At 50.3% G+C, this 27543-nt stretch overlaps 1 protein-coding gene across 1 annotated transcript; it reads left to right on the top strand.

Moving 5' to 3' along the window:
• Nucleotides 1–474: 474 nt before the first annotated feature.
• SAMD4B (sterile alpha motif domain containing 4B) lies at nt 475–25641 on the top strand. Its single transcript, XM_083369655.1, has 13 exons — nt 475–720; nt 11276–11707; nt 13020–13505; nt 13974–14216; nt 15118–15227; nt 15454–15540; nt 15882–16188; nt 18952–19037; nt 19155–19273; nt 20556–20754; nt 21599–21722; nt 22072–22155; nt 23486–25641. Exons 2-13 carry the CDS (start codon nt 11512–11514, stop codon nt 23512–23514), a joined length of 2070 nt encoding a protein of 689 aa, XP_083225781.1. The 5' UTR covers nt 475–720; nt 11276–11511; the 3' UTR covers nt 23515–25641.
• The last annotated feature ends 1902 nt before the right edge of the window (nt 25642–27543 follow it).

Genomic DNA, 27543 nt, shown 5'->3' with positions numbered 1-27543 from the left:
GTGTGAACTCAGCCAAGGGAGAAGGTCAATCTGGGCTCCAGGAGGCTTAAGGCCTGGGCCCGCAGGTCGCGAAGGGAGGCGGGGACCGGCCGGCGGGCGAGCGGAGCGGAGGGGGCAGCCTCGAGCAGCCGCTGCTGTGGGAGAACCGCGATTTGGGCGGGAAGCGGGGGGCGTGGCCGTTCCTGAGAGACTCAGGCCACGCCCCCGCTCCCTCTCCGTCTCACGCCTCGGTTTCCCGCCAGCTCATTGGCGGCCAGGAGCCCCTTCCGCACAAACCCCTCCCACCGCGAGCTCCGCCCCCCCGACGTCTCCGATTGGCGAAGGAGCGTCCGAGGGATTGGCGGCGGCGGCGGCGGCGGAGGGGGGATTAAAGGAAACGCTGGCGCAGCGCCGACCAATGGGCGCGCAAGGTGAGTGACGTAACTAGGCGACCGGGGCGAGTAGTTGGATTGGTTGGTCGGCCCGGGCCGCGCGTTCCCGGGCATGCGTGCCGCCGTCTCGCCAGGGTGCGTCCCCGCGTCGCCGTGCGTTGTGACGTCGCGCCCCCTCCCCCGGAGCGTGTGGTGGCTGGAGCTGCCCTGCGCGTGCCAGAGCGTGCGAGCGAGCCTGTGAGCGGGCGCGCGCGTGGATGTATGTCTGGACGTGGGTCTCCGGGCGGGCGCGCGCGCGCGGGTGTGGAACTCGCTCTCCCCGGAGGGGCCGGAGCGGGCCGCGGCCACGGTGAGTCTGACTGCGGGGGGAGGCGGAGTACTTGAGGCGACCCGGCCGGGCCCCACCCCCACCCCCTCCCGCGGGGGTCCTGGGAGAGCGCCGGCGGCTCCGCCCCCGAGGGAGGGGGTCTCGGCGACCCCGGGCCCCATCATCCCCAGCCACGCTTGGGGGGGTCCCTCCCATCGCAGCCCGAAAGGAGCGGCACGGCTGGACCCGAGACCCTCCCCGGACGCCGAAGCCCCCCCTTCATCGGACGGTTGTGGGGGGGTCGCTTCCTGGCTGTTATAAAGACTTTCCTTCTGGGGGGGTTGACGAGCAGCTGGAGCGGGAGGGCAGAGCTCCCCCAGAAGTGGGTGCCCCCCACCCGTGAATCAGGCCCTCCTCCTCGGGCACTGGAGCCCCCCCCCGTCCTTGGCTGAAGGGGCTCCTCGGGGTCTGCCTTTGGGCTGCCCGGACACCCCGCCTCAAAAAATAATAATTTATTAAATTTATGTGCCGCCCCTCTCACTAGCAAGCAACTCTGGGTGGCCTGCGATGCCATAAATGTAGAATAAAAACAATTGCAGAATTAAAAGCGTGAAAACATAAGGCATTAAAAGTGAAAGCATGTTAATAGTAAAGCGGGTAAGCACATTGATTTGTGCTTTAGATTGTAAGCCGCCCTGAGTCTTCGGAGAAGGGCGGGATATAAATGGGATTAAAAAAAAGAAGAAGAAGGAAGAGGTGGCCACTTTTCTTGGTCCGCCGCTTTTGCCCCCTTTAAAAAGTTTTTCTCTGGAAGGAAGGGTTGGGGTTTTTTTTGCTTTCTCCCAGGTCTAAATGGCATCTGCAGGTGATTTGGGGATTATTTCCACCCTACCATCTTGCTTTTGGTCCCAGCTGGGAAACTCCATGGCAGAACAGACCACAGATGGGAAACCTCTAAGGCTGCAAATATATCTGGGGGCATTGGCAATTTCTGAAAGTTTAAAATTCAAATGTATGAGAGCAGGGAAAGAGCTTGGGGGGGGGCTGACTGTGACCTTTCAGGTAACGGGGGAACTAGGATCGCTTTTCATCATGGTGTCATAAACAACTTATAAAGTCACTTGGATGTTTCCTTTAGGCATCTTTTACAGGAAATGTTTGCCTTTATTCACCTCACACGGGCTGCCTCATTGTTTCCATCCTTATGTTGATTGTTGCCTCACATTATTGCCTTGTGATGCTTTCCTCTTTTGTCCAAGCTCACATTAGTAGGGTTCACAGGTCCAACTTCAAGAGCACCCCTGGACTGAGGATTAGGGGTGACATGATAGTTGTCTTCCAACATTTGAGTGGGGTCAACCTATTCTCCAAAGCACCTGAAGGCAGGAAAAGAAGTCACAGATGGAAACTTATGAAGGAGAAATCCAACCTAGGAGAAATTTCCTGACGGAACAGTTAAATCAGTGGAACAGCTTGCTTCCTGGAGTTCTGGGTGCTCCATCACTGGAAGCTTTCAAGAAAAGACTGAACAACCATCTGTCCAGGATGGTATAAAGCCTCCTGTCTCGGGCAAGGCGCTGGGCTAGAAGACCTCCAAGGTCCCTCCCGTTCTACTTCTCTGTTTTTATCTTCTCCGTCTCAGGAAAGCATTCCTCTGTTTTGCCAGCTTCTGACTCTACGTGGTAGTGATGCCTTGTCTCAGTATGGCCCGTGCACTCTGCTGCCAGGTGCTCAACAGAACAGGCTCAAGTTCTCTTCGGGATAGTGGAGACCAAATGCAAAATGAATACTTCATATTTAGCTCTGGGTGCTTTGTAGAGGTAAAACCGTTCTAGCTTAATAGACTTACCGCATTCTTCATTTTCGCCACCTACTTGTTGCTTGCTGTCTGATACAGGTTTTCTTTCATGAAATTACTAATGATGCTCTGATCTTTCTTCCTTGTTGATGGAGGATTTTTTTTTAAAAAAAAATGACTAGCCCACGTTTGACGGTTGTCTTTGGATCCAGAACAGAAAGCTCCAACTTCTGGAAATGCTGCCTCCGAAGGCGATAAACTGGTGGTAACTCCAAGATGTAAAAAGTTTGTTAATCTGTTTTGGGATTGGTACAGAGATCTTTCTTGATCCTGAGTCCTGAAATGGATGGTGAAAAGAGGATCCAGCTGGGTTAGTTCTTTGCAAAATTTTGATAACTGGGAAAACCCCACATTGTGAAATTGGAGGTACACTTCAGTTTGGGCTCTTTTTTTAAACTCGTTTTATGAATAACCCTTTAAGGTGAAAAAGCTGCTATTCTGCTTGCAGTTAAGTTCATAGGTTAATGGTCCAGCCTATATGGAGGGAGTCCTCAACTTCAACCACAATTGAGCCCAAAATTTCTGTTGCTAAGTGAGACATTTGTTGAGTTTTGTCCCATTTTATGACCTTGCCACAGTGGTTAAGTGAATCACTGCTGTTGATAAGTTAGTAACCCGGCTATTAAGTGAATTGTCTTTCTACATTGTCTTTGCTTGTCAGAAGGTGGCAAAAGAGCTTGGGACACAGCAAAAGTCACAAGTATTTAAGCAAATGGCTGAATTTTGGTCACGTGATCATAGGGATGCTGCAAAGATTGTAAGTGTGAAAAATGTCATGTCACTTTTTCCATGTAGTTGTAACTTTGGTCGCTAAATGAACTGTTGTAAATGGAGAACTACCTGTAACCTTTTCTCAGCTAAACCTTAATTGTGGCTGTGCGTGATTTAGCATATTGGGGCAGATTCGTGTTTTAGATTGAACTTAATAATCCTCTGGTGTTCTTAACTTATATTAAGTACTTTGTAACTAGGCCTGCCAAGCCAAGATAATAGCCTTATGAGATTCTACGCTTTTTTTGTGGGTTTTAAAACTGGAACTAGAAAGCTGCACTAGATTAGAAATTTAGCACAGGTCCTAATGATCTTTGTCAATAAGAACAAAATTCCATACTGCATGTGATGGCTGAGACTACGTGAGGCTCACTAGAGGCCTATATTTAGCTGAAAGGCTTGTCCTACTTAATATCTATATTGTTTTATTGCCAATGACAGATGCCCTTCTATTGAAAGACAAAATTGTGCCACGAGCGCTCAATCAGATGCCGGGTGTCCATCCTGCCCCTTGATTTGAAAATGTTGGACTGCTTTCAGATCTTTGGATGTGAATGGCTCTAAATTGCGATTTATGGCTTGCTTTTCTTGGTCCTGAGAAAGGCCTGGTTAATGCAATGAAGTAATTTACAGAATAACAGTTGGAAGGGACCTTGGAGATCTTCTAGTCCAACCCCCCTGCTCAAGCAGGAGACCCTATACCATTCCAGACAGGTGGCTGTCCGGTCTCTTCTTGAAACCTCCAGTGTAACTCACAACCTCTGGTGGCAAGCAGTTCCACTGTTTAATTGTTCTAACTGTCAGGAAATTTCTCCTTAGTTCTAGGTTGCTTTTCTCCTTGATTAGTTTCCATCCATTGTTTCTCAAATGCTGGAAGAAGATGGCTATCGTGTCTCCTCTAGGCCTTCTCTTCACTAGACTAGACAAACCCAATTCCTGCAACTGTTCTTCATATGTTTTAGCCTACATCTCCCAATCACCTTTGTTGCTTTTTTCTGCACTCCAGAATCTCTACATTTTTTTAATAATATGGTGACCAAAAGTGGATGCCATATTCCAAGTGTGGCCTTACTAAGGCTTCATAAAGCGGTACGAAGTGTATGCCTCTGTTGATGCAGTCTAGGATTGCATTGGCTTTTTTGGCTGCTGCCGCACAAGGTTGGCTCACATTTAAGTGACCATCCACTAGGATTTCAAGATCCCTTCCGCTGTTACCGCTATTGAGCCAGGTTTCACCTACTCTGTATCCGTACGTTTGCCTTTCCTTGCCCAGTGTGGATCATTCCACTGTGTGTTCTGTGTGTCCCAGACCGTGAGAGCAAAAAAGCCAAGATTGACAGGTTGTTGCTCTTCTCTTGCGTAGCTCGTTTGCACAGTTCTTGGCTGGCAGGCGCTGCTGCCATAGAGAAAAATGGGTGTGTGTATGTGTGCTTTGGACGTGGTTTGTGCAGAGACAAGTTGGGCCAGCTAAAACTCTGTTTTTGCAAGAGAGGCCAAGGAAGGATCGCCGTGTAGCAAGCAGAGTTTCTTGGCTTTAATGGCGGTATACAGGCAGTCCTCGACTTACAACAGTTCATTTAGTAATAATAATGAAGTTGGAAGGGATGTTGGAGGTCAGGAAACCGTATACCATTTCAGACCAGTCTCTTCTTTAAAAACCTGCAGTGTTGGAGCATTCACCACTTCTGGAGGCAGGTTGTTTCACTGTTTAATTGTTCTAACTGTCAGGAAGTTTCTCCTTAGTTCCAGGTTGCTTCTCTCCTTGATTAGTTTCCATCCGTTGCTTCTTGTCCTGCCTTCAGGTGCTTTGGAGAATAGCTTGACTCCCTCTTCTTTATGGCAGCCCCTGAGATATTGGAAAACAGCTATCATGTCCCCCTTCGTCCTTCTCTTCATTAAGGATGACCATTTGAAGTTACAACAGCTCTGGAAAAAGCCACTTATGACCATTTTTTACACTTACAACCTTTGCAGCATCCCCATGGTCACGTAATCAAAATTCAAATGCTTGGCTACTAGTTTGTATTTATGACACGGTCGCAGTGTCCTGCGGGGGGGTGGGGGGGTTTCACATGATCCCCTTTTTGCAACCTTCTGACAAGCCAAATCAAAGGGGAAGCCAGATTCACTTAACAGTGGAGTCACCAACTGAACAACTGCAGTGATTCACTTAACAACAATGGCCAGGAAGGTCGTAAAATGGGGCAAACTTCACTTAGCAAATATCTCATTTAGCAATGGAAATTTTGGGCTCAGTTGTCGTATACAGGACGGCCTGTATTGGAACAGGGGCCATTCAGCTGCTGCTGCCTCTCTTCTTTGACATCCACCTATCTATCAAGGTCTCCACTGTCAAAGTCAGGGGTGTCCAAACTTGACAACTTTAAGACCTGTGGACTGCAACCCCCAGAATTCCTGGGGTGTTCTGGGAGTTGAAATCTACAGGTCTTAAAATTGTCAAGTTTGGACAGTCTTAGTCAAAGTTATTCTCAGCTCTCTTTTGTGCCATGCAAGTCAATAGCCTGTCTAGGAAGGATAAGATTAAGCCTTGCTTTGCCTTAGAAGCTTCACTGGAATGGAGACTTTAGGGAAAAATCTGACTGCTCTACAATCAAAGTGTTTTTTTTCCTCGCCCACCTAAATATCCTTTTTGCATCCACAACACAACAAATATGCGTGCAACGCTTCAAGGAATCCTCCTCCCTCAAAGAGGGCGGCCAAAATAGGGAGTCGTGCATTGCACACCGGCAACTAACCGTATTATGACATCTTGCTCCGTACAAAACTAGTTTCATGCTGTCCACCTTTGTATCCTCCCTGCTTGATCCGAAAGCAATGCAGTCTGCAGGAATCACAATAGCGGCCTGCTTGAGACTTCCTTTTATTAAGCTCTCCAGCCTCCTTCGGTCTGGAAATGGGGGTGCTCCATAGCATTAGCCCCTAAAGTTCAAACCGTGTCGTTTCTCTTCATTCTACTTTCTGAATTGGAAAGCTGGAAGTGAAATTGGAGGATCCTGTTGTTTTCTGGTTTACAAGTCCTATTTTTGGAGCTGTGGCAGTGATGTTTCCTTGGTTTTGATAGGCAGGGTGAGAACATGCCCTATTGTGCCCGGAGGGAAGGCGAAGGGTAACCACAACTCAGCTGCTTTGTGTTCTTTTGCTCCAATTAAATGTTCTGCAGGGTGTTTTGGGGTAGCAAAATAGGCTTAGCTCTGCATCCCTGGAGTCAATGGGGGAAATAGCCACAAGTATTTGGTAAAGGATGTTTTGGCTTAGTTGAGTCACTGTAACCTGACTAATTCTAGGTTTCTAGTCCTGGTTTGTTTGTATAACTGAAATACATTTCTCTCCTTTGGGCAAAGTCTTGAGAGCAGATATCAAAGTTTTATGTGCAAGAAATTTCAAAATGAAGCACAGGTTGTTCTCGGCTTAATTCATTTGGGGACCACTGAAAGTTATAACAGCATTAGAAAAAGTGGCTTAGGACCATTTTCACACTTATATCCGTTGCAGCATCCCCGTGGTCACGTGATCGAAATTCGGACGCTTGGCCGTGGGTTCCTATTTATGACGGTCGCTGTGTCCCGGGGTCACGTGATCCCCTTTTGCAACCTTCTGACAAGCAAAATTATTGGGGAAGCCGGATTCACTTAACAACCGTGTTACTAATTGCAGTGATTCACTTAACTATGGCAAGAAACATCATCAAATGAGGCCAAAGCTTACTTAACTGTTTCGCTTAGCAACAGAAATTTTGGGCTCAGTTGTTGTCGTAAGTTCAGGACTGCCTGTATCCTCTTTCCCCCAAGTTTAACTGGCCTGGAGTCGCGCTCTCCATTAGGCTACAGCTTGGCTTGCTGTCTTTTTGGTGCTGCTGCTGGTCCCCCCTTCCATGCTCCTGATCCCTCCCTCCCTGTGTGGCAAGGGGTCTCTTTTCGGTGAGCTGACAGTGTGACAGCGGATGGCATTTGGCTGCTGCCTCCCCCTTTTGAAGGTACAATTAGGGACAGCTGCCTCCGACCCCTCCTGGTTGTTTTCTTTGGGGAGTATGCTTGCTTCAGTGATCTTTAATTATGTTGTTGTTGTTAGCTGCGAAGTCGTGTCCGACTAATCAGTAATCACGACCCTATGGACAACGTTCCTCCAGGCCTTCCTGTCCTCTACCATCTTCTGGAGTCCCTTTAGGCTCACGCCTCCTGCTTCAGGGACTCCATCCAGCCACCTCCTTCTCTTTCGTCCCCTTCTTCTCTTGCCCTCAACCTTTCCCAGCATGAGGCTCTGCTCCAGTGAGTCCTTCCTTCTCATTAGGTGGCCAAAGGATTTGAGTTTCAGCTTCAGGATCTGGCCTTCTAAAGAGCAGTCAGGATTGATCTCCTCTAGGACCGACCGGTTTGATCCCCTTGCAGTCCAAGGGACTCGCAGGAGTCTTCTCCAGCACCATAGTTCAAAGGCCTCGATTCTTTGGCGCTCAGCCTTTCTTATGGTCCAACTTTCACTGCCATACATTGCAGCTGGGAAGACCATGGCCTTGACTATACGCACTTTTGTTGACAGGGTGATGTCTCTGCTTTTTACAGGGAGTGCAGAATTATTAGGCAAATGAGTATTTTGACCACATCATCCTCTTTATGCATGTTGTCTTACTCCAAGCTGTATAGGCTCGAAAGCCTACTACCAATTAAGCATATTAGGTGATGTGCATCTCTGTAATGAGAAGGGGTGTGGTCTAATGACATCAACACCCTGTATCAGGTGTGCATAATTATTAGGCAACTTCCTTTCCTTTGGCAAAATGGGTCAAAAGAAGGACTTGACAGGCTCAGAAAAGTCAAAAATAGTGAGATATCTTGCAGAGGGATGCAGCACTCTTAAAATTGCAAAGCTTCTGAAGCGTGATCATCGAACAATCAAGCGTTTCATTCAAAATAGTCAACAGGGTCGCAAGAAGCGTGTGGAGAAACCAAGGCGCAAAATAACTGCCCATGAACTGAGAAAAGTCAAGCGTGCAGCTGCCAAGATGCCACTTGCCACCAGTTTGGCCATATTTCAGAGCTGCAACATCACTGGAGTGCCCAAAAGCACAAGGTGTGCAATACTCAGAGACATGGCCAAGGTAAGAAAGGCTGAAAGACGACCACCACTGAACAAGACACACAAGCTGAAACGTCAAGACTGGGCCAAGAAATATCTCAAGACTGATTTTTCGAAGGTTTTATGGACTGATGAAATGAGAGTGAGTCTTGATGGGCCAGATGGATGGGCCCGTGGCTGGATTGGTAAAGGGCAGAGAGCTCCAGTCCGACTCAGACGCCAGCAAGGTGGAGGTGGAGTACTGGTTTGGGCTGGTATCATCAAAGATGAGCTTGTGGGGCCTTTTCGGGTTGAGGATGGAGTCAAGCTCAACTCCCAGTCCTACTGCCAGTTTCTGGAAGACACCTTCTTCAAGCAGTGGTACAGGAAGAAGTCTGCATCCTTCAAGAAAAACATGATTTTCATGCAGGACAATGCTCCATCACACGCGTCCAAGTACTCCACAGCGTGGCTGGCAAGAAAGGGTATAAAAGCAGGAAATCTAATGACATGGCCTCCTTGTTCACCTGATCTGAACCCCATTGAGAACCTGTGATCCATCATCAAATGTGAGATTTACAAGGAGGGAAAACAGTACACCTCTCTGAACAGTGTCTGGGAGGCTGTGGTTGCTGCTGCACGCAATGTTGATGGTGAACAGATCAAAACACTGACAGAATCCATGGATGGCAGGCTTTTGAGTGTCCTTGCAAAGAAAGGTGGCTATATTGGTCACTGATTTGTTTTTGTTATGTTTTTGAATGTCAGAAATGTATATTTGTGAATGTTGAGATGTTATATTGGTTTCACTGGTAAAAATAAATAATTGAAATGGGTATATATTTGTTTTTTGTTAAGTTGCCTAATAATTATGCACAGTAATAGTCACCTGCACACACAGATATCCCCCTAAAATAGCTATAACTAAAAACAAACTAAAAACTACTTCCAAAAATATTCAGCTTTGATATTAATGAGTTTTTTGGGTTCATTGAGAACATGGTTGTTGTTCAATAATAAAATTAATCCTCAAAAATACAACTTGCCTAATAATTCTGCACTCCCTGTAGTGTGCTGTCTAGGTTTGCCATGGCTTTCCTCCCCAGGAGCAAGCGTCTTTTAATTTCTTGGCTACAGTCCCCATCTGCAGTGATCTTGGAGCCCAGGAAAATAAAATCTGTCACTACCTCCATTTCTTCCCCATCTATTTGCCAGGAATTGAGAGGGCCGGATGCCACGATCTTGGTTTTCTTAATGTTTAGTTTCAAGCCAACTTTTGCACTCTCCTTCTTCACTCGCAACAAGAGACTCTTCAGTTCCTCTTCACTTTCTGCCATTAGAGTGGTATCATCTGCGTATCTTATCTTTAATTGTAGTGCCCAGAGAATAAAAGGACCCAGACAGTCGTTTCCTCAGTCTATTTTTTCCCTTTCATTTTTTTTTAAAAAATACAGATGCTCTCTGTTTGTAGAACTGCTTTAATAGAAGTTTTGGAACCTGCTTCTTCCTTTACCGAAAAAGGGATGTCCGAACAAGAACATTGTCCGGAGGCAACAGTGGCTGGGCTAGGCTTATGAATGTATTGTTTTTAATTGATTATTTCCTCTCTTCTGGGTTGTCGCAAAGGTGCTTTTTCAAGAGGCAGCTGGACTTTCTTTGTTTTTCCTTGGAAGATGTTTCGCTCTCATCCAGGAAGTTTCTGAGAAGAACTGAAGAAGCTTCTTGGATGAGAAGTGAAATGCCTTCAAGGAAAAACAGAGAAAGTCCAGTTGCCTCTTGAAAACGCATCTTTGGGACAACCCTGACTTTGATGACGGAGAATCTCCATAGACACTTTTCTGGATTGCTCTTGTCCTGCCTTGAATTCCTGCATCTTAACCCACGCTGCAAAATTTCCGGGATTTTCTGTTTGTTTGCACGCTGGCTGGCTGGCTTTGATTGGCAGTTAATTAGATTCATCCATCTCAACCAGCTTCTGTCTCCTTTGGGGGTCCTGGAGAAGTCATTTAAAACTTTCACGATATTGCTTCTTGGGGCTGCATGATTTGCATAACACTCTCCATTGAGCATCTTAAAATGCAGTTTGTCGGAGATGATTGTCCTCACACTCTATTCTTTTTGACACTCATCCAAACACCGTCTCGCTAATTCCATGCTAGCTTTTTCTCTGACTAGCTATGAAGAATGTCAGGTTCATTGTTCAGAGGAAATAATTCTCAAGATAGCTTAACACAAGAAGTAAGAAAACACAAGTTGGTGGGCTTAGGTGCTCCCTTAACAGAATAACAGAGTTGGAAGGGACCTTGAAGGTCATCTAGTCTAACCCCTTGCTCAAGCAGGAGACCATTCTATACCATTCCAGACAAATGGCTGTCCAGTCTCTTCTTGAAAACCTCCAGTGATGGAGCATCCACAACCTCTGGTGGCAAGTTGTTCCACTGGTCACTTGTCCTCTGTCAGGAAGTTCCTCCTTAGTTCCAGATGGTTTCTCTCCTTGATTAGTTTCCCTCCGTTGCTTCTTGTCCTGCCTTGAGATGCTCTGGAGGATAGGTGGACCCCCTCTTCTTTGGGGCAGCCCCTCAAATACCGGAAGACTGCTATCAGCTCATCAAATTAGACATACCCAAGTCCAGCAACTGTTCTTTATACGTTAGTGTACTGTGAAGTACACTGTTTTCTTTTTACGTCTGTGTTTCATGTTCCCGGTTTAGGAATGTGCTAGATCAACCTTGGCCACCTCAAGACTCGTGGATTTCAACTCCCAGCTGGCTGGAGAATTCTGGGAGTTGAAGTCCACAAGTCCTAACGAGGCCAAGGTTGGACACCCTGTGCTAGATAATAGAGAAATGGGGAGGGATTTCCAAATACATTTCCTATGTATTTTTCTCTCTTGTCCAGGGAGATCTGAAAGGATCTGTCAAAGAAGAGGAATCCCAAAGGGCCTGCAGAGAACCAGGAGCTTCTGACCTACTTCTGTGCCACCCTGTTTCCCTGTCAGTGTGAAAGTTGGTGCTGTGGTGCTGCCTAGGTGCTAAGCCCCCCTCCTTGAAAACATGTGAGGGGTGCCCCTTTCCCTGTACCTCTCTTGACCCCTTTGCGGGGGCGTTGCTGCTAAGGCCAAGGTGCTGGCCATCATGATGTTCCGGGATCAGGTGGGCATGCTGGCTGGCTGGTTCAAAGGCTGGAACGAATGTGAGCAGACGGTCGCCCTGCTCTCCCTCCTCAAGCGCATCTCTCACACCCAAGCCCGCTTCCTGCAGCTCTGCCTGGAGCACTCGCTGGCCGACTGCACAGAGATCCACGTTCTGGAGTCAGAAGCTAACAGCGCAGGTAAGTCGGGGGTTTTGGGGGGGAGGGTTGAGCCTTTCTCCTCATTGCCTCTTTGCATCCGCATAGCTTGCCCATTTGGGTACCGCTAAGTCTTGATTTATGACCATTCCTTTAGTGACTGTTTGAAGTGAACTTCACCAGAAAAAGTGACTTATGACCATTTTTCGACCGTTGCAGCATCCGTGATCAGAATTCAGGCACTTGGCAACTGGCATGTGTTGATGACGGTTGCCCTGTCCCGGGGTCACGTGAGATTCAAGGTGCTGGTGATGACCTATAAAGCCCTAAATGGCTTGGGTCCGGGATATCTGAGGGAACACCTGCTGCCGGCATCAAGCTCCCTTCGTCCTGTGCGCTCCCACAGGGAGGGTCTCCTCAGGGTACCGCCGGTAAAAGTTTGCCGGCGGACAATACCCAGGGGGAGGGCCTTCTCTGTGGGTGGGCCGGCCCTTTGGAACCAGCTGCCTGTAGAGCTTAGGACTGCCCCTGACCTGAAGACCTGTCTCTTTGAGCTCTCTGGCCTGGTCTGAGAATATTAATTGGGATTTTAACTGTATTTTAACGGGTTTTATTGCAAGGTCTATATAATCTTTTTAATTGATTTTAAGTTTTGTAATTGTTGTATTGTTTTTAAAAAAATCTTGTGAACCGCCCTGAGTCCTACGGGAGAAGGGCGGTATATAAATTGAATGAATGAATGAATGAATGAATGAATGAATGAATGAATAAATAAATAAATCAAAATTTGCAACCTTCCCAGCCAGCTTCAGACAAGCAAAGCCAATGAAGGAAGCCAGACTTGCTTAATGACTGCATGGTTCTCTTAATGACGGCAGGGATTTGCAAGGCTGGCTGGGGAATTCTGGGAGTTGAAGTCCACAAGTTGTAAAGCTGCCACGTTTGGAGAGCCCTGTCCCGGATCCTGCCAGCTGAAATTCCTTGGCTGAAAGGGTCTGCAGTGTATACGTCATACTGTTAAATATAACAGTCATGTAAAAATAAGACCCCAGAAGAGGTAGGGTGGCATCCGATAGGGCTGTTATGGCACCTCTCTTGTGGCAGCAAGCCAGCCATTGGCTCCATCACGTAGGCCAGGGGTGGGGGACGATGGCCCTTTTAGGACTTGAGGACTTCCAACTCCCAGAATTCCTGAGCCACAAGTCCTAACTGGGCCATCTTTCCACAAGCCTGACGTAGGCCTTGATAGGAAGGATCCCGCCTCAAGCTTAGGGCCTTCCCTTGGAGACCCCGGAAGAGGTTCCTGGCTCTTAAGCGTCTGATTTGTGTTCCTCTTCCTCCTCCCCCCCACCAGCCCTCGTCAACCAGTGGCATCAAGAGCCCAAAGACAAAGTCGTCTCCCTGCTCCTCTCCCACCTGCCCCTCCTCCAGCCCGGCAATGCAGATGCCAAGTCCGAGTACATGAAGCTCCTGCAGGAGGTGCTGGCCTACTCCATCGAGAGCAGCCTCTTCATCGAAGAGAGCCGGCAGCTGCTGTCTTACGCCCTCATCCATCCGGCCACCACCCTGGATGACCGCAGCTCCCTGGCCCTTTGGCTCAACCATCTGGAGGAGCGCCTTTCCAGCGGCTACCCGAGCCAGGGCAGGGGACGGCCAGACACGGCCTACCACTCGCGCCAAGGTTCAGACGACTGGCAAGGTCCGGTGGAGACGGGCCTCGGAGATCTGGGGCATGGCTGGCAGGAGAAAGCGCCGCGGGAAAACGGGCACCTGTCCTTCCACCCTGCTGGCTCGGTGTCCTCGGCCATCAATAGCATTGGGAGCAGCACGGGCAGCACAGGTTCGGAGAGGTGTCGCTGGGGGGTGGTAAATTGGGGTGTCGCCATCCAGGCTGGGATATGTGTGAGGAGCTGGGAAAACTCTTCATATTTCTGGATCAAAAGAGCCTTTTCCACGAAATACGTCCAGATCCTGGCTTGTGAGCTAGGAAACCCTCCAGCCCCTGAAGCTCATAGTTTGGGTGCCAGCCGTACAAGATAGAGCATTTGTTATTCGACTTTCTGCATGCCTTGGCCATTTGTTGGCCTGAGGAGGGCCAGCTTTGCTGGAGAAGCTCTTCCTCTAGATGAGAGCCAGTTTGGTCGGGTGGTGAAGGTACCAGGTTAGAGACCAGGAAGCTGGGAGTTCTAGTTCTGCCTTAGGGATGAAAGCCAGCTGGCTAACCTTGGGCCAACCACAAGGTCTTTTCCATAAGAGGAATGTGGTGATTTTGCGACCGGTGCGCCCTCCTCCCATCTCTTCCTCGCAGCTCTTCCTTGCCAAATCCACCCCAGCCCGTTGAAGCGCTCCATGTCGCTCATCCCCACGGGCCAGCAGGTCCCCAGCGAGTGGATGAACATGGACGAGATGGCGGCCAGGCCGGCCTTCATCTCCGGCGGGGAGCACGCCCCCCTCTCGCCCCAGAGCAGCGTGGCTTCCTCAGGCAGCGAGCAGACGGAGGAGCAGCCCGGCGGTCGGAACTCCTTCCAGGAGGACGGCAGTGGCATGAAAGGTATGGCTGGTGCTGGGGAAGGGGACCAAATCACTGCCCCGCAGGCCCGAGCCGGCCAGGGCGGGGGCGGCCCAGGGTCCGATTCCGTCTCGCTTGCCTGACTGCAGCCCTGCGGAGTCGGCAAGAGCCCCGGCGAGGTTCTCTTCTCTCAGGCTTCTTCAGGGTGCATCTTAGTTGCAAAGTCTTTTTGGGTGGAGACCTCAGAGAGAAAAACCCACCGGCCTGTCCACAGAGCTACGCGGGTAGTCCTTGACTTACAACAGTTCGTTTAGTGACCATTCAAAGTTACAACGGCTTTGAAAAAAGTGACTTAGGATCGTTTTTCACACAACCGTTGCAACATCCTCACGGTCACGTTATCAAAATTGAGATGCTCTTATTTATGACGTGAACCCCTTTTGTGACCTTCCCACAAGCAAAGTGAGTGGGGAAAGCCAGATTCGCTTAACAACCATGTTACTAGCTAAACAGCTGCAGTGATTCTCTTAACGGCATGGGGCGAAACTCACTTAACAACTTTCTTGCTTAGCAACATAAATTTTGGACTCAAATTATGCTCGTAAGTCAAAGACTACCCGTACCGCCTCAGCGGGCTCTGTAAGTCAGTTTCTTAGAAAGCCTCCGAAAAAACCTTTTGAAAGAGGATCCGGCCTTGTCAGCCTCTATCTGGCTGTCCCGAAGGTTGCCTCGAGGTGGGGAAGCCCAAGCATGGAGGGTGGGTGGGCCTCCAGCAGGCCCTGCTCTCCAAGCAGCACTAGGAAACTCAGTGATATTTCTCGCTTCGCCCCAAAACTTGTGAAACGTCTCCTGGAGGGCTGCATGTAGCCCCCTTCCTGGTGGTCTTCTCCAGGAAAGGGGGCTCTGGGCACGGGGGTCTTGACTCCTCGGTCCTTACCCACAGATGTTCCCTCGTGGCTGAAGAGCCTCCGTCTCCACAAATACGCGGCACTTTTCTCCCAAATGACTTATGAAGAGATGATGACTCTCACGGAGCAGCATCTGGAATCGCAGGTACTGCGGGGCAGAGAGGAGAGCGAGGAAAAGGGGGCTGCCTTCGAAAGGCGGGCATTTGGGTGTTACCTGGCAGAGCCAGCCTTGTTTCCCATTCCTGTGACTTTGGTCACAGGGACGCCCCTGAAATGCGACGCCATGCACCGCCGAGGGGGCCGCTCTGTAAAGGCTGGAGGGCAGATGCATCTCTAAATTCCCTTTTTGGCTCTTTTTCTTCCCCGAGCAGAATGTGACCAAAGGAGCGAGGCACAAAATTGCCTTAAGTATCCAAAAGTTGCGGGAAAGACAGAGCGTCTTGAAGTCCTTGGAGAAGGTGAGGGAGCTGCTGAGCGGGCCTGGGATTCCGTGGGATCGTGTGAAGGGTTCAGACTCAGAGCAGTGGTTCTCCGCCTGTGGTCCGCAGACCCCTGTGGGGCTGTGATGTCACGGAGGGTCTGCACAGCCTTGAAGAAATACTAGGATTTAAATCTTAAGTCTTGGGGATCCGTGGCCACAAACGGTATTTAAAGGGCTTGAGAACCACTAGTCTAGTCCAATTTTTCCTGAAACTCGGAAATGTTAAGATAGGTGGACTCCCAGAATTCCTCAGCCAGCACAGCAGAATTCTAAGGGGATCCTTCCCCTTTGTCTTGGCTCCCCCTTTTTTCTCCCCAGGACATTTTGGAAGGGGGGAACTTATGGAACGCCCTTCAGGAGCTGCAGCAGATCATCACCACCCCCATCAAGGCCTTCCACGCTCTGCAGGCCGCGGCCGCATCCAAGGAGGCCCTGCCGTTGGCCGCCGAGCCAAGAGGGGGTCCCAAGCTGGCTCTGGAGAAAAGCAGCAACAGCAGCGAGGACAAGGAAGCCACTGACGACCCCTTCCCGCCCCCAACAGGCTCTCCGTGTGATGGAGAATCTGGAGCAGCACCGATCGCCGAAGGGGACATTGCAGGGCAGTTCACTCGCGTGATGGGTAAAGGTGAGCTCTTTGGGGCGGGGGGGGTGTGTGTCTCCCCCAGTCACCAGGACAGGTTAGGCTGACTTTTTCCGGAGACACCTTCAAGAAAGCTAGAATGTATGGACTGCACTGTGGGTCTGTTTCCCCCATACAGAAAGCTCTGTTCTCATAAGCTACTCTCAACGTTCCCAGAGTTTTGAGGATGGATGAGGTGATGTTTCTCATTGATAGAATATTTCTCGCTCAGATGTGAACTGTGGGGTCCTTGGTGCTATCTCAGCTGGATTGTTTTCTTCCAGACGTCTCATGACCCAACTAGGTAACATCATCAGTGCACTCTGAGCTTGGTTGTCAGTTCACTGATGATATTACCTAGTTATTTATTTATTTATTTATTTATTATTGGGACTTATATGCCACCCTATCTCCCGAAGGACTCAGGGCGGCTAACAACAATAAGATACAATAGTACAAAAGTTAAGAAAAAATTAAATTAATAGCCCCAGTAAAAATTAAAATTAAGTTAAAAATTAAGACATTAAAATCCCTATCAGTCCAGATCAGCCTGATGGAAAAGGAGGCCGCGGTGAAAGGACCGGAGATCCGGGGCCGTCCGAAGTTCAAGGGGGAGTTGGTTCCATAGGGCTGGCGCTCCCACAGAGAAGGCCCTCCCCCTGGGGGTCGCCAGCCGACATTGTCTAGCCGACGGCACCCTGAGGAGACCCTCTCTGTGTGAGCGTACTGAGCGATGGGAAGTTGTTCCCGGCAGCAAACGGTCCTGCAAGTATCCCGGGCCTAAGCCATGTAGGGCTTTAAAGGTAAGTACCAACACCTTAAATCTCATCCGGTGGACAACCGGTAACCAATGCAGCTCACGCAGGAGGGGTGTAATATGGGAGTATCGGGATGCTCCCATCACTACCCGCGCAGCCGCATTCTGCACCAGCTGGAGCCTCCGGGTGGTCTTCAAGGGCAGCCCCATGTAGAGAGCATTGCAATAATCTATACGGGAGGTAACGAGTGCGTGAGTGACTGTACGTAGGGCATCTCGGTCCAGATAGGGGCGCAACTGCCGCACCAGGCGAACCTGGGCAAATGCCCCCCTGGCCACGACTCCAATATGATCTTCAAAATTGAGTCGTGAATCCAGGAGGATGCCTACATTGCGCGCCCTAACAACGGGAGGTAACACCTCTCCTCCCATAACCAAAGATGGAACCTCTTGGACTAAACGAGATGCTGTTACGTAAAGCCACTCTTGGCCGGGTTGAGTCGGAGCCTGTTCTTCCCCATCCAGATTCGTACCGCTTCCAGGCAACGGGACATCACATCGTGGGCATCACTGGGTTGATTCGGGGTGGAGATAAAGAGCTGGGTATCATCAGCATATTGATGATACCTCACCCCGAAACCACAGATGATCTCACCCAGTGGCTTCATATAGATGTTGAACAGGAGGGGGCGAGGGTACCGACCCCTGGGGCACCCCACAACTAAGGGGCCTAGGGGCTGACCTCTGCCCCCCTGCCAACACCGTCTGCGAACGGCCTGAGAGGTAGGAGGAGAACCACCGCAAAATGGTGCCTCCTATTCCCAACCCCCCAAGACGTCGCAGCAAGATACCATGGTCGATGGTATCAAAAGCCGCTGAGAGATCTAATAGGACCAGGACAGAGGAGTAACCCCTATCCTGGGCCCGCCAGAGATCATCCACCAGCGCGACCAATGCCGTCTCCATGCTATACCCGGGCCTGAAACCAGATTGGTACGGATCCAGATACTCAGTTTCCTCCAGGACCAAAGGGAGCTGCCGTGCCACCACGCTCTCAACGACCTTTGCAAGAAAGCGAAGGTTGGAGACAGGACGAAAGTTGTTTAAAATAGCTGGATCCAAGGCAGGTTTCTTGAGGAGGGGCCTCACCTCCGCCTCTTTCAAGGCGGCAGGGAAGCACCCCTCACTCAAGGAAGCATTGATAACTGGTAGGAGCCAGCCTCGTGTAACCTCCCGAGCCGCATACACCAGCCAGGAGGGACACGGGTCCAACAAACACGTGGCGGCACTTAATTTCCCCATGATCCTGTCCACTTCATCTGGAGTCACAGGGTCAAACTCTTCCCAAATGTTTTCGGCCAAACCCATCGCTTCCCCCTCGTCAGATACTGCCCAGTCAGAGTCCAGACCAGCCCGAATCTGAGCGATTTTATCCACCAGATACTAAATTCCTCGGCCCGTCCCCACAAGCGGTCCTCTCCCGTCCCCTGATTTAAAAGGGAGTGGACCACTCTGAACAGGGCGGCCGGGCGGTTGTCTGCGGACGCAATGAGGGTGGCGAAGTGAGCACGCTTCGCCACCTCCATTGCCACAAGATAAGATCTAGAAAAGGATCTTAACTGTGTTCGGTCAGACTCGGACCGACTGGACCTCCAAATGCTCTCTAGGCCCCTTCTCCGGCGCTTCATCTCCCGCAGGTCCACGGAAAACCAAGGAGCGAGCCGGGATCTGCGCCGGGTCAGAGGCCGCAAAGGCACAACGCGGTAATGAAACATCTTCAAGAAAACCACTAAGCTCAGAAAGCACCAAGGACCCCTCAGATATTTCTTATTGTGCCTTTATGTTGAATTTGACTCTGGTTTTCCAGCTTTGATATAAACCTTTTTAGGAGTTGTTTGAATGTAGTGATATATAAGCTAGACAAACAGTGCCACTCAAACGGGTCTGATTTCTCCACCTCTCCAGATCCCCCTTTGTAACCATTTCCTCCTCCTCCTCCTCCTCTCTCGTAGTGTGTACGCAATTGCTCGTCTCCCGGCCGGATGAGGAGAACATCACCAGTTACCTCCAACTGATAGAGAAGTGCTTGATGCATGAGGTAGGCCTGGGCATTACGGGACACACACACACCGCACTGCCCCAAGAGGTCAGCCATCTGAGACTGTTGATTCTTTCCTTTCCCAACATGGCTGCCTTTCCACCCGCCTCCCGTCAGGCCTTCACCGAGACCCAGAAAAAGCGTCTCTTGTCCTGGAAGCAGCAGGTCCTGAAGTTGCTCCGTACTTTCCCGAGGAAGGCTGTGCTGGACATGCAAGGCTACCGCCCCCAGAAAGGGTAGGTCTCTGGGCACCGTTGGGGTGAAACACGAGCAGGGCATCCAAGTGGACACAAGGAGCTCTCTAGGCCGATTAGAGAGCGTCAGGCTTTTTTGTGTGGACTGGGAAGGAGAACCCTGCAAGATTGGTCAGACTAAGAAATGGACACCGTGTAGACCAGGGGTTCCGACTTGTGGACTTCAGCTTACAACAGTTGTAAATCGAGGACTCCCTGTATTGCAGTGGTCTTCAACCTTGGCAACTTGAAGACCTGTGGACCTCCACTCCCAGAATTCCTCAGCCAGCCCTGAGTTGAAGTCCACAACTCTTCAAGTTGCCAAGGTTGAGGACCTCTGGTGTAGACCTATGGCTCCTTTTATAGCTATCCTAATAGTTTTAACTCTTCCGTTGTGTCCGAGTCTTGGTGACTGTGGGCAGGTGCTCTCCCTGCTACCCTGCCAAGCACAGCTTCTGTTCATCTTTGCTTGCCCCCTTCTTCTTGATCCGCCAACCAATCCTAGTATCACCGACACCTGCGCAGGAGCAGAATTCAGTTCCAAAAGGGAGCTCGGAGTCTTTCACAGCTTTCTGAGCAGCTGTTGCACTAGCTAATATTATGACAAGCAAAGGGCAAATCGGGATGGCATTGTCGGTTTGTGGTGTCAGCCTGCCACGCAAATGACACTTCAGGGATCTTTTGTGGGAAAGATGGAACTAGATCGTTGTCAGAACTATTTCCGAAGCCGCCAGCTTAAACTCGTAAATCCTGAAGAGCTTTGCGACTGATTGCTTCCGAAAGTGAATTCAGTTCAACAATAGGGTTTCTTTTATGCTACAAAATGACGGGGAGGTTTTTTTTTTGTTGCAACGAATGCTTTCATACTTAAGGGAAACTGTCACTTTAGTTAATAATAATAAGAAGAAGCCTGCGAGTGCCCCTGTGCTATGGTGAGGTTGCAATATGCAAGTGTAAACTGCTCGGTTTGGATCCTTTTTGAAACAGACGGGGCTTAATTGACCCATCCCTACTCAGAGTGAGGAGATTTGGGGGGGGGCTTCCCTGCAGCTCCACCTAGCTGGAGTCTGTTAGCTCACATTGCTCTTTGCGGTTGGGATGGGGTGGAGAGGAAAGCTTCCAAGGGTCCAAACCCCTTGAGGGAGGGGCCATTCTTCTGAGCCAGTTTAATAGCTTGGGCTCCCGAGGGCAGCTAGTGGCACCGCTTTGGGTGCAAAGCAACTTCAGGACCCCCCCCCAACGATGGTCTGGCCACTGATAGGATTGACTTCCTGTCTTTTTGCAGATGGGCCTTTGGCTCCAACTCTCTCCCCATAGCTGGATCTGTGGGGGTGGGAGTGGCCCGCCGAGGACAGAGGCAGTTCCAGATGCCCCCCCGTGCCATCCCCCCAAGCCGCATGGGGATCCTGAGTCCCGTGGGCATCGGTGGAGTCTCTCCGCGGCACGGTCTGACCAGCCCAAATCTGGGGAGCCAAGGTCGGCAGGTAAGATCCGGCTTAATTTGGCAGAATAACATCCGAATGCCTCGGGAAGAATGCTGCCGGTCAAGAGGTGCCTTGACTGGAAGAGGGTTGGGGGGATCTTTGGCCACCGCCCCACAATGAACCCTCTCCCTGCTCTCTCCTTGCACTGCCCTTGGTCCACCACACAGGAGAAGCCTCTGTCAGCGGCCTCTCCTCTTCTGCCAGATGCGGCTCCGTCAGCCAGCCAAGTTACCTGTCTCTGGGGTGAACTGTTTCTGTTGCTCCAAGTGCAGCCCCTGCTCAAGAGACCCCCTGCCATTCCAGACAAATGGCCGTCCGGTCTCTCTTCAAAATCTTCCAGTGATGTAGCACCCACAACCTCTGCAGGGAAGCCGATCCCTTGGTTACTTGTTTCTCACTGTCAGGAAATTTCTCCTAGTGTTCCAACATCTCAGGGGCTGCCACAAAGAAGCGGTGTGTGTGTGTGTGTGTGTGTGTCAACCTATTCTCCAAAGCAACTGAGGGCAGAACAAGAAGCAACGGATGGAACTAAGGAGAAATTTCATAACAGTGAGACCAATCAGTGCAACAGAAGCTGGTGCTCCATCGCTGGCGGTTTTTAAGAAAATGGCCTAGGCTCTCCAGCTTGAGCAGGGGGTTGGGCTAGAAGACCTCCAAGGTCCCTTCCAACTCTTACTACTCTGTTGGGATCAAGGGGTCGCGGTTGGATGAAACAGAGGAGATTCGCTCAGGGCATTTCCGAAAGGTTTTTTAATTTATTCCTACTTCATGTTTCTGAACTGCCAATCTCCCCGGAGAGGGCCTCTGAGATCCTGTGCCAACGAATTTCTTTCCTGTCCCGTAGAACCTCTGGTTTGCCAATCCCGGAGGCAGCAACAGCATGCCCGGCCAGAACCGCAGCTCAGTCCAGCGGACCCACTCACTGCCCGTCCACACCTCCCCTCAGGCCATCCTCATGTTCCCACAGGGTGAGTGAGCCGCCCCTCCGCCTGTCACCTGCATAGGAGGCATCTGTCTTCGTCCTACGGCAGGGGAATCTCTTGGGAACGCTGCTCTCGGAATTTTTGGCTCTGGAGCACCAGCCCTTCCTTAAGCGAGGGGTTAGGTCTTTGGGTGAGGGTCTGCGAAGGGCTTTCTCCTCATGTTTAAGGATCGGCCCCATCCTCTTTCCTCTGCCCGACTTGAGCAAATTTGTGGCATCTGTATTTCACCACGGCCCCTAAGCACCAGCCACAAGCGGTGCCATCTTCTCTGTGGACCGCCAGAACCACCCACGGCTGTGCCTGATGGTTCTTCTGATCTCTCATCCAACCTCAGATTGCCAGCTCCCTGGAACGGATCTGGAGATCAACCCCACCTTGGAGTCACTGTGCCTGAGCATGACCGAGCACGCGCTGGGCGGTAAGGAACCCTGCCTTGCCAGATCATGAAAAGGAAGGCCCAAGATGGGCTTACCCTGAGCGTGGTGGGATTCTGGATTGGGCGACACCCAGGTCAGCAGTCCGATAGGGCAGTCTTGTCCAGGGCTTTCTCTCAGCTCGGCCTACTTGTAGAGTTATTGTGGGCAAAAATTTAGAAGTGCCACATGCGCCAATTTGACCTTCTGAAGGAAAAGTGGATATAAGTCTAAGCAATACACAGGGTTCTTCAAACTTGGCAACTTGAAGACTTGTGGACTTCAACTCCCAGAATTCCTCAGCCAGGGGCTGGCTGAGGAATTCTGGGAGTTGAAGTCCACAAGTCTTCAAGTTGCCAAGTTTGAAGAGCACTGCAATACAGGGAGTCCTTGACTTATAACTGTATGTAGTGACCGTTCCATGTTACAACAGCACTGGAAAAAGGGACTTAGGACCGTTGCAGCCTCCCCCTTGTCACATGATCAAAATCCAGACGCTTGGCAACTGGTTCACATTTATGATGGCTGCAGTGTCCCCGGGGGGGGGGAGGTGTCACGTGATCCCTTTTTGCAAGCTTCTGACAAGCAAAGTCAATGGGGAAGCTAGATTCACTTAGCAACTGTGTTACTCATTTAACAACTGCAGTGACTCGCTTAACAACAGAGGCCGTTGTTAAGGTCGTAAAACAGGGCAATACTCACTGAACAACTGTCTTACTCAGCAGCAGAAAAGTTGGGCTCCATTGTAAGCTGAGGACTACCTGAGTATCTCTGTCACTTGGGGCAGGAAGTGGTAATTCCATTTAGGAGCCACTCATTGCTTTGACTTTCATAGGCAACCATTTTTTCTTGTAAGACTGATGAAAAAGGATGATCTGAATGGACTCAGAGCTGCTATTTTGCTGCTCAGAGATCATGTGACCTTTCCTGAAGTGGACCTTCCTGCATCCTGCAAGGCCAGTTCAGGATAGGTGACCGGTCAGTTTCTGCCATTATTTGACAGACCAAGAAATTTCCTGACAGGGAGAACAATTTTTGTGCAAAGTATGCTTTAAACCACGGGTCTTCAAACTTGGCCCTTTTATGACTTGTGGACTTCAACTCCCAGAATTCTGGGAGTTGAAGTTGACAGGTTTGAAAGTTGCCATGATTGGCCAGCCCTGCTCTAACCTCTCTCTGTGTGTGATTTCCTGTTTACACCGAACCTGAGAAGACTCCCAGATCCCCAGGACATCAAAGCCCCCCACCCCACCCCGTGTCTAGAAAACAGCTGTGACCTGTGAACACGACAGCCCCCTCAGTGCTGCCCCCTTAGCCCTGTCCTCTCTCTTGCAGATGGCACGGACAAGACCTCAACCATCTGAACAAGCTGGATCTGCGGGCATATTATGAGAAGCTTTAGGATGGCTGTTTTATTTTTTTCTCCTCCCATTCCTTTTCCGGGGTTTTTTGTTGTTGTTGTTGTTTTGTTTTAAACCCCTCCCCCAGGGGTAGGTCACTACCGGGGTAGCCGAATAATTTTTTGTTTTCCTCTTCTCCCCCCCAAAAAACCCCCCATCCCTTCTCCAGCATTCCTTAGCAGCCAGAGGAATAGAGGAGAAAAAAACTCTCACTACAATCTTTACCATCTTATTGCGTTCTAATATTTTTTTCTCTTATTTTTTTATTACTCTTATAACTTCAGATATTGGTTTAATATTTTGATGTACAGGGGAGGTGGCGGTCTCCCCGGTTTAACGTGCAGATGCAGGGGCCTAAATTAGGCCCGGTATAATTCCCATTTGTTTTCCCTCCCAGCCCCTCCCCTCCTTTCCAGTGCCTGCCTCCTCCCTCTCCTTCGGCAGGCAGCGCAAGGAAGGAACAGGGGAGGTAATCCAAGAGGACACCTGCCTAGAAACAGTGTTCACGCCGAAAGACCCCTCCCCTTGTATTGGGGGGGGGGAACCAGACAGGCCGGCTCACGTTTTCACCCACCGCTAGTTTGGGGCCTTCGGAGGGGGAGTCGGAAGAGCAGGGAGGAGGAGGAGGAGGAGGGGGGGGGGTACAGCAGGTGACTTGTAAAATTTTAAAAGTGCCTCTATTACTTGCTTCCACCGAGATGGTGAATGGGGTGGGAGGGGGGCCCCAGGAGCGGCCCAGGGAGCAGGGGGGCGTCCAGCACACAATTGGGGTTCGTTTTCATTTTTACGCTCTTGCAACCGCCTCCAGCTCTTTGAGGAACCGGGCAGAGTAGCTTAGGCATCTCCCAGAAATAGCGTGGGATTTTTCCCCCGAACCCCTTCAGTTCCTGCCCAGTGAGGCTTTTTTGTTGTTGTTCTTTTTTTTAAAATGTGGCAGTATTAAGCCTAATTTTGTTGCAGCAGTTTGGGTGGGTGGATCGGAGATCGCTCCTTTAGGTTTCAGAAGCCGAATTCTCAGTTGAGCTGATTTGAGTTCCGGGCATGGCTTCCAGACTCTCTGTACCCTCTTCCCTTTCCCTAACCTCCCCCCCCCCAGGTTGCGGAGGGGGGCAGGAAGGGGGAGGGGGTAAACGGTCTGAACATCTATGCAGCATCTCCCAAAACTGCTCCAGAGTTTTTCTCTAGCTCAGTCGTTTGGGTTGGGTAATTGTGTGTCTTCCTTTGTTGAAAGGGGCGATAGGTAGGACCAGGGCAAACTGGCCATAGCAGGACCTGAAGACAGTGTGTGTGTGTGTGTGTGTGTGTGTGTGTGTGTGTGTGTGTGTGTGTGTCTTTTTCCCTCCACCCAATTTCCTGGTACTTAGCAAAGTTGAGGAGCAGATGGGGTGATATTTGCAAAGCCAGGAAGAAGAACTTGATCAGATGCTGGCATGCAAATGATCCAGGATCATCGTGGCTAATTGGGACTGGGAGGGGGGAGGAAAGACTTTGGGGATGCGTCCCAGGGGGCTACAAGATTTGGGTGAGAGTCGTGGGGGGCCGTCAGGCCAGACACCCTCCTTCGCACATCTCCAGCCGGGTCTGCGCTGTCTTGTTTACAGTTTCCTAGTTTCGGATAGCTTTACTGCAGGAGGGAGGAGAGGACATTGCTACCTGCCCCCCCCCGGCCTTCCCCCCCTTCCTTCCCCAGGGAGGTGGTGCCAGGAAAGACGGGGCAGGGCTGGCAAAGACCAGCCTTCCCTCCCGATGGCAGGTCCGTGTAAGCAGGGTGAGAGGACGAGCGAGCGAGGGTGGGTGGGTGTTGGGGGCTTCACAAACGGGGGGCAAGGGTAGTTTGCCCAGTGAGGTGGGGGGCTGGGGGGGCGTCCTGTGGGTTCTGCCCCCTCCAGCTGGGCGTGGCAGCGTCTCTCTGCAGCCCCTTCCCCATCCACCAGCGTCGGCCAGTTCTTAGGTACCGAATTCTTGCCGCGTCCCCTCTCCTCTTTCACACCGACGAGAGCTGTTCGAAGTCTGAAAAGCCTTTTTCCAAAGTGTATACCGAAGAGTAGTGTACAAAAACAAAATGAAACAAAAAACGAGAAAAACAAACCAGACAGAGCTACTGTATTTCTTAAAAAAAAAGTAGAGAGACAAGGTTCCTGTTTGAAATAGAAATGTTATTTTAGATACATTTTATTATGAATAACTTTTGTTATGACTATGGCTGGTAACCATGAATACGTTATTTAAAAAAAAACACACACAAAATGTTTTACAAAAAAAAAAAGATCAAATTCTGACTTTAGATTGCTTTGTTGGACTCCTTTGCTGCTTTTCCCCTCTTTCTGGTTTTTTGCTTTGTAAAGGGCATATACAGAATTTAAGCATTAGTCCTTTTTTATTAACCTCTATGATAAAGCTGTGCTTATTTTGTATTATTTTTTTTAAGCGCTTGGTTTATTGGGGTTGGGGAGGGGACCTGGCCCAGCTCGGTATCTCCGCTCGGTAGCCTTAATGGAAGAGGCGGTTGGAGAAATTCAGCAGGGGGGGGAGGGGGCTGTTAAAAGATTGCCTTGCTCTACCACTGGGCTCCCCAGTCATCGGGGTCTCATCCTCTGCAGTGAGCACCTAACCTGGGCTGGGAGGTATTTAAAGATGGTAGGCCTCACCACCGAGTCATTTCGGATTGGGGAATATCTGGGTGGTCTTCCTGTTGAAGGAAGAGCAGCTTCTTCGGACCGACAGCCTGGATTGGGGAGTGTCAGGTGTGAAAGACCCACAGGTGAAGGTCCAGTTAAGCTGGTTTATTGCTAAGGGCCTGTGTGCGGGAATCTTCTGTCAGTAGCTGGCATCTCCTGGAGTTAGATATGGATCAAAAAAATGGAAGAGGGGGTGGACTTAGTTCACTTATGGCTATGTAGGGATGCCAGGCCAATACCTCTTTTAACTCCGCCCCCCAGGTTCTCCCTACAGCACTTAGTGCTTAGACTTATATACCGCTTCACAAGGCTTTAGAGCCCTCTCTAAGCAGTTTAGAGTCAGCCTATCACCCCCAAACAATCTGGGTCCTCATTTTACCAACTTCGGAAGGATGGAAGGCCGAGTCGACCTTGAGCAGGCCAGAATCGAACTGCTGGCAGTGGGCAGAATTAGCCTTCAGTCCTGCACCACCTTAATGGCACCTTCGAGCACGGCGTTTCCCAAACTTGGCCATTGTCAGGCATATGGACTTCAACTCCCAGAATACTTATCGGTGGACATGCTTGGTGGTGGAATTCTGGGAGCTGAAGTCCCTAAGTCTTGAAGCTGCTAAGCTTGGACACCTGCCATCTATAGAGGTTTGCCTTTTGAAGTTCCACTCCTGTGCTTGCCTTGGAGGTGCCCCAGGGTCAATGCCCACGCTCACGGGGTGGGGGCTGGTGGGTTTCCTCTGGAACAGTCGCTGAACGAACGGTCATAACTTGATGTCCTGTATTACAAAAGCAGTGTCGCCAAACGAGCTTTCTGTCATTTTAGCCAATTGCCATTGGCGAGTTCATCAGTCGTCTTCTCTATAGGAATACTTGGGGAGATTTTTGAATACATTTTAGCACACGTGGCAATCGTCACTTCAATTTAAAGGCTCCCGTTGTGATGGGTAGTGAATTGGTGTATGTGAGTCAGCCCAATTTGGGGAAAATTTATCCCAAGTTTGGGAAGCACTGTTAGGCGGACATTTTTTATCTAACGGGCTGGCTCAGCAGCTGTAGGAAGCCAACCTTGGTTTGTTCTTAACACGGGCAACGATCTACCAGGACTTCCTTCTATGGCACCTTCATAGCAGCTGCCCAGGGGCATCGGTCCCTTGGCAACACAACACCTGCCCCCTCCCAGTCTTTTGGACCCCCTCTCCCCGCTCAGCCATACAGCCCCTCCTGACCAGGTCTCAGTTGGGGGGGGGTTCCCCTTTCAAAAAGCAACGCCAGGCTCTCGAGCCCCCCTGTACTGGGAGCAGAGTTGCAGGCTGCTTGGACA

This window comes from Vipera ursinii (assembly GCF_947247035.1).
Source record: "Vipera ursinii genome assembly, chromosome: 9".
NCBI classification, from domain to species: Eukaryota; Metazoa; Chordata; class Lepidosauria; order Squamata; family Viperidae; genus Vipera; species Vipera ursinii.
This window is presented reverse-complemented; position numbering and strand designations above follow the sequence as displayed.

What these genes read in the sequence shown, in the direction of transcription:
- SAMD4B (XM_083369655.1), top strand. Translation starts at nt 11,512, where the DNA reads ATGATGTTCCGGGATCAGGTGGGCATGCTGGCTGGCTGGTTCAAAGGC. An exon ending in AGCAGCATCTGGAATCGCAG is followed by an intron (nt 15,228 to 15,453) that starts GTACTGCGGGGC and finishes TTCCCCGAGCAG; the next exon opens with AATGTGACCAAAGGAGCGAG. An exon ending in AGAAGTGCTTGATGCATGAG is followed by an intron (nt 19,038 to 19,154) that starts GTAGGCCTGGGC and finishes GCCTCCCGTCAG; the next exon opens with GCCTTCACCGAGACCCAGAA.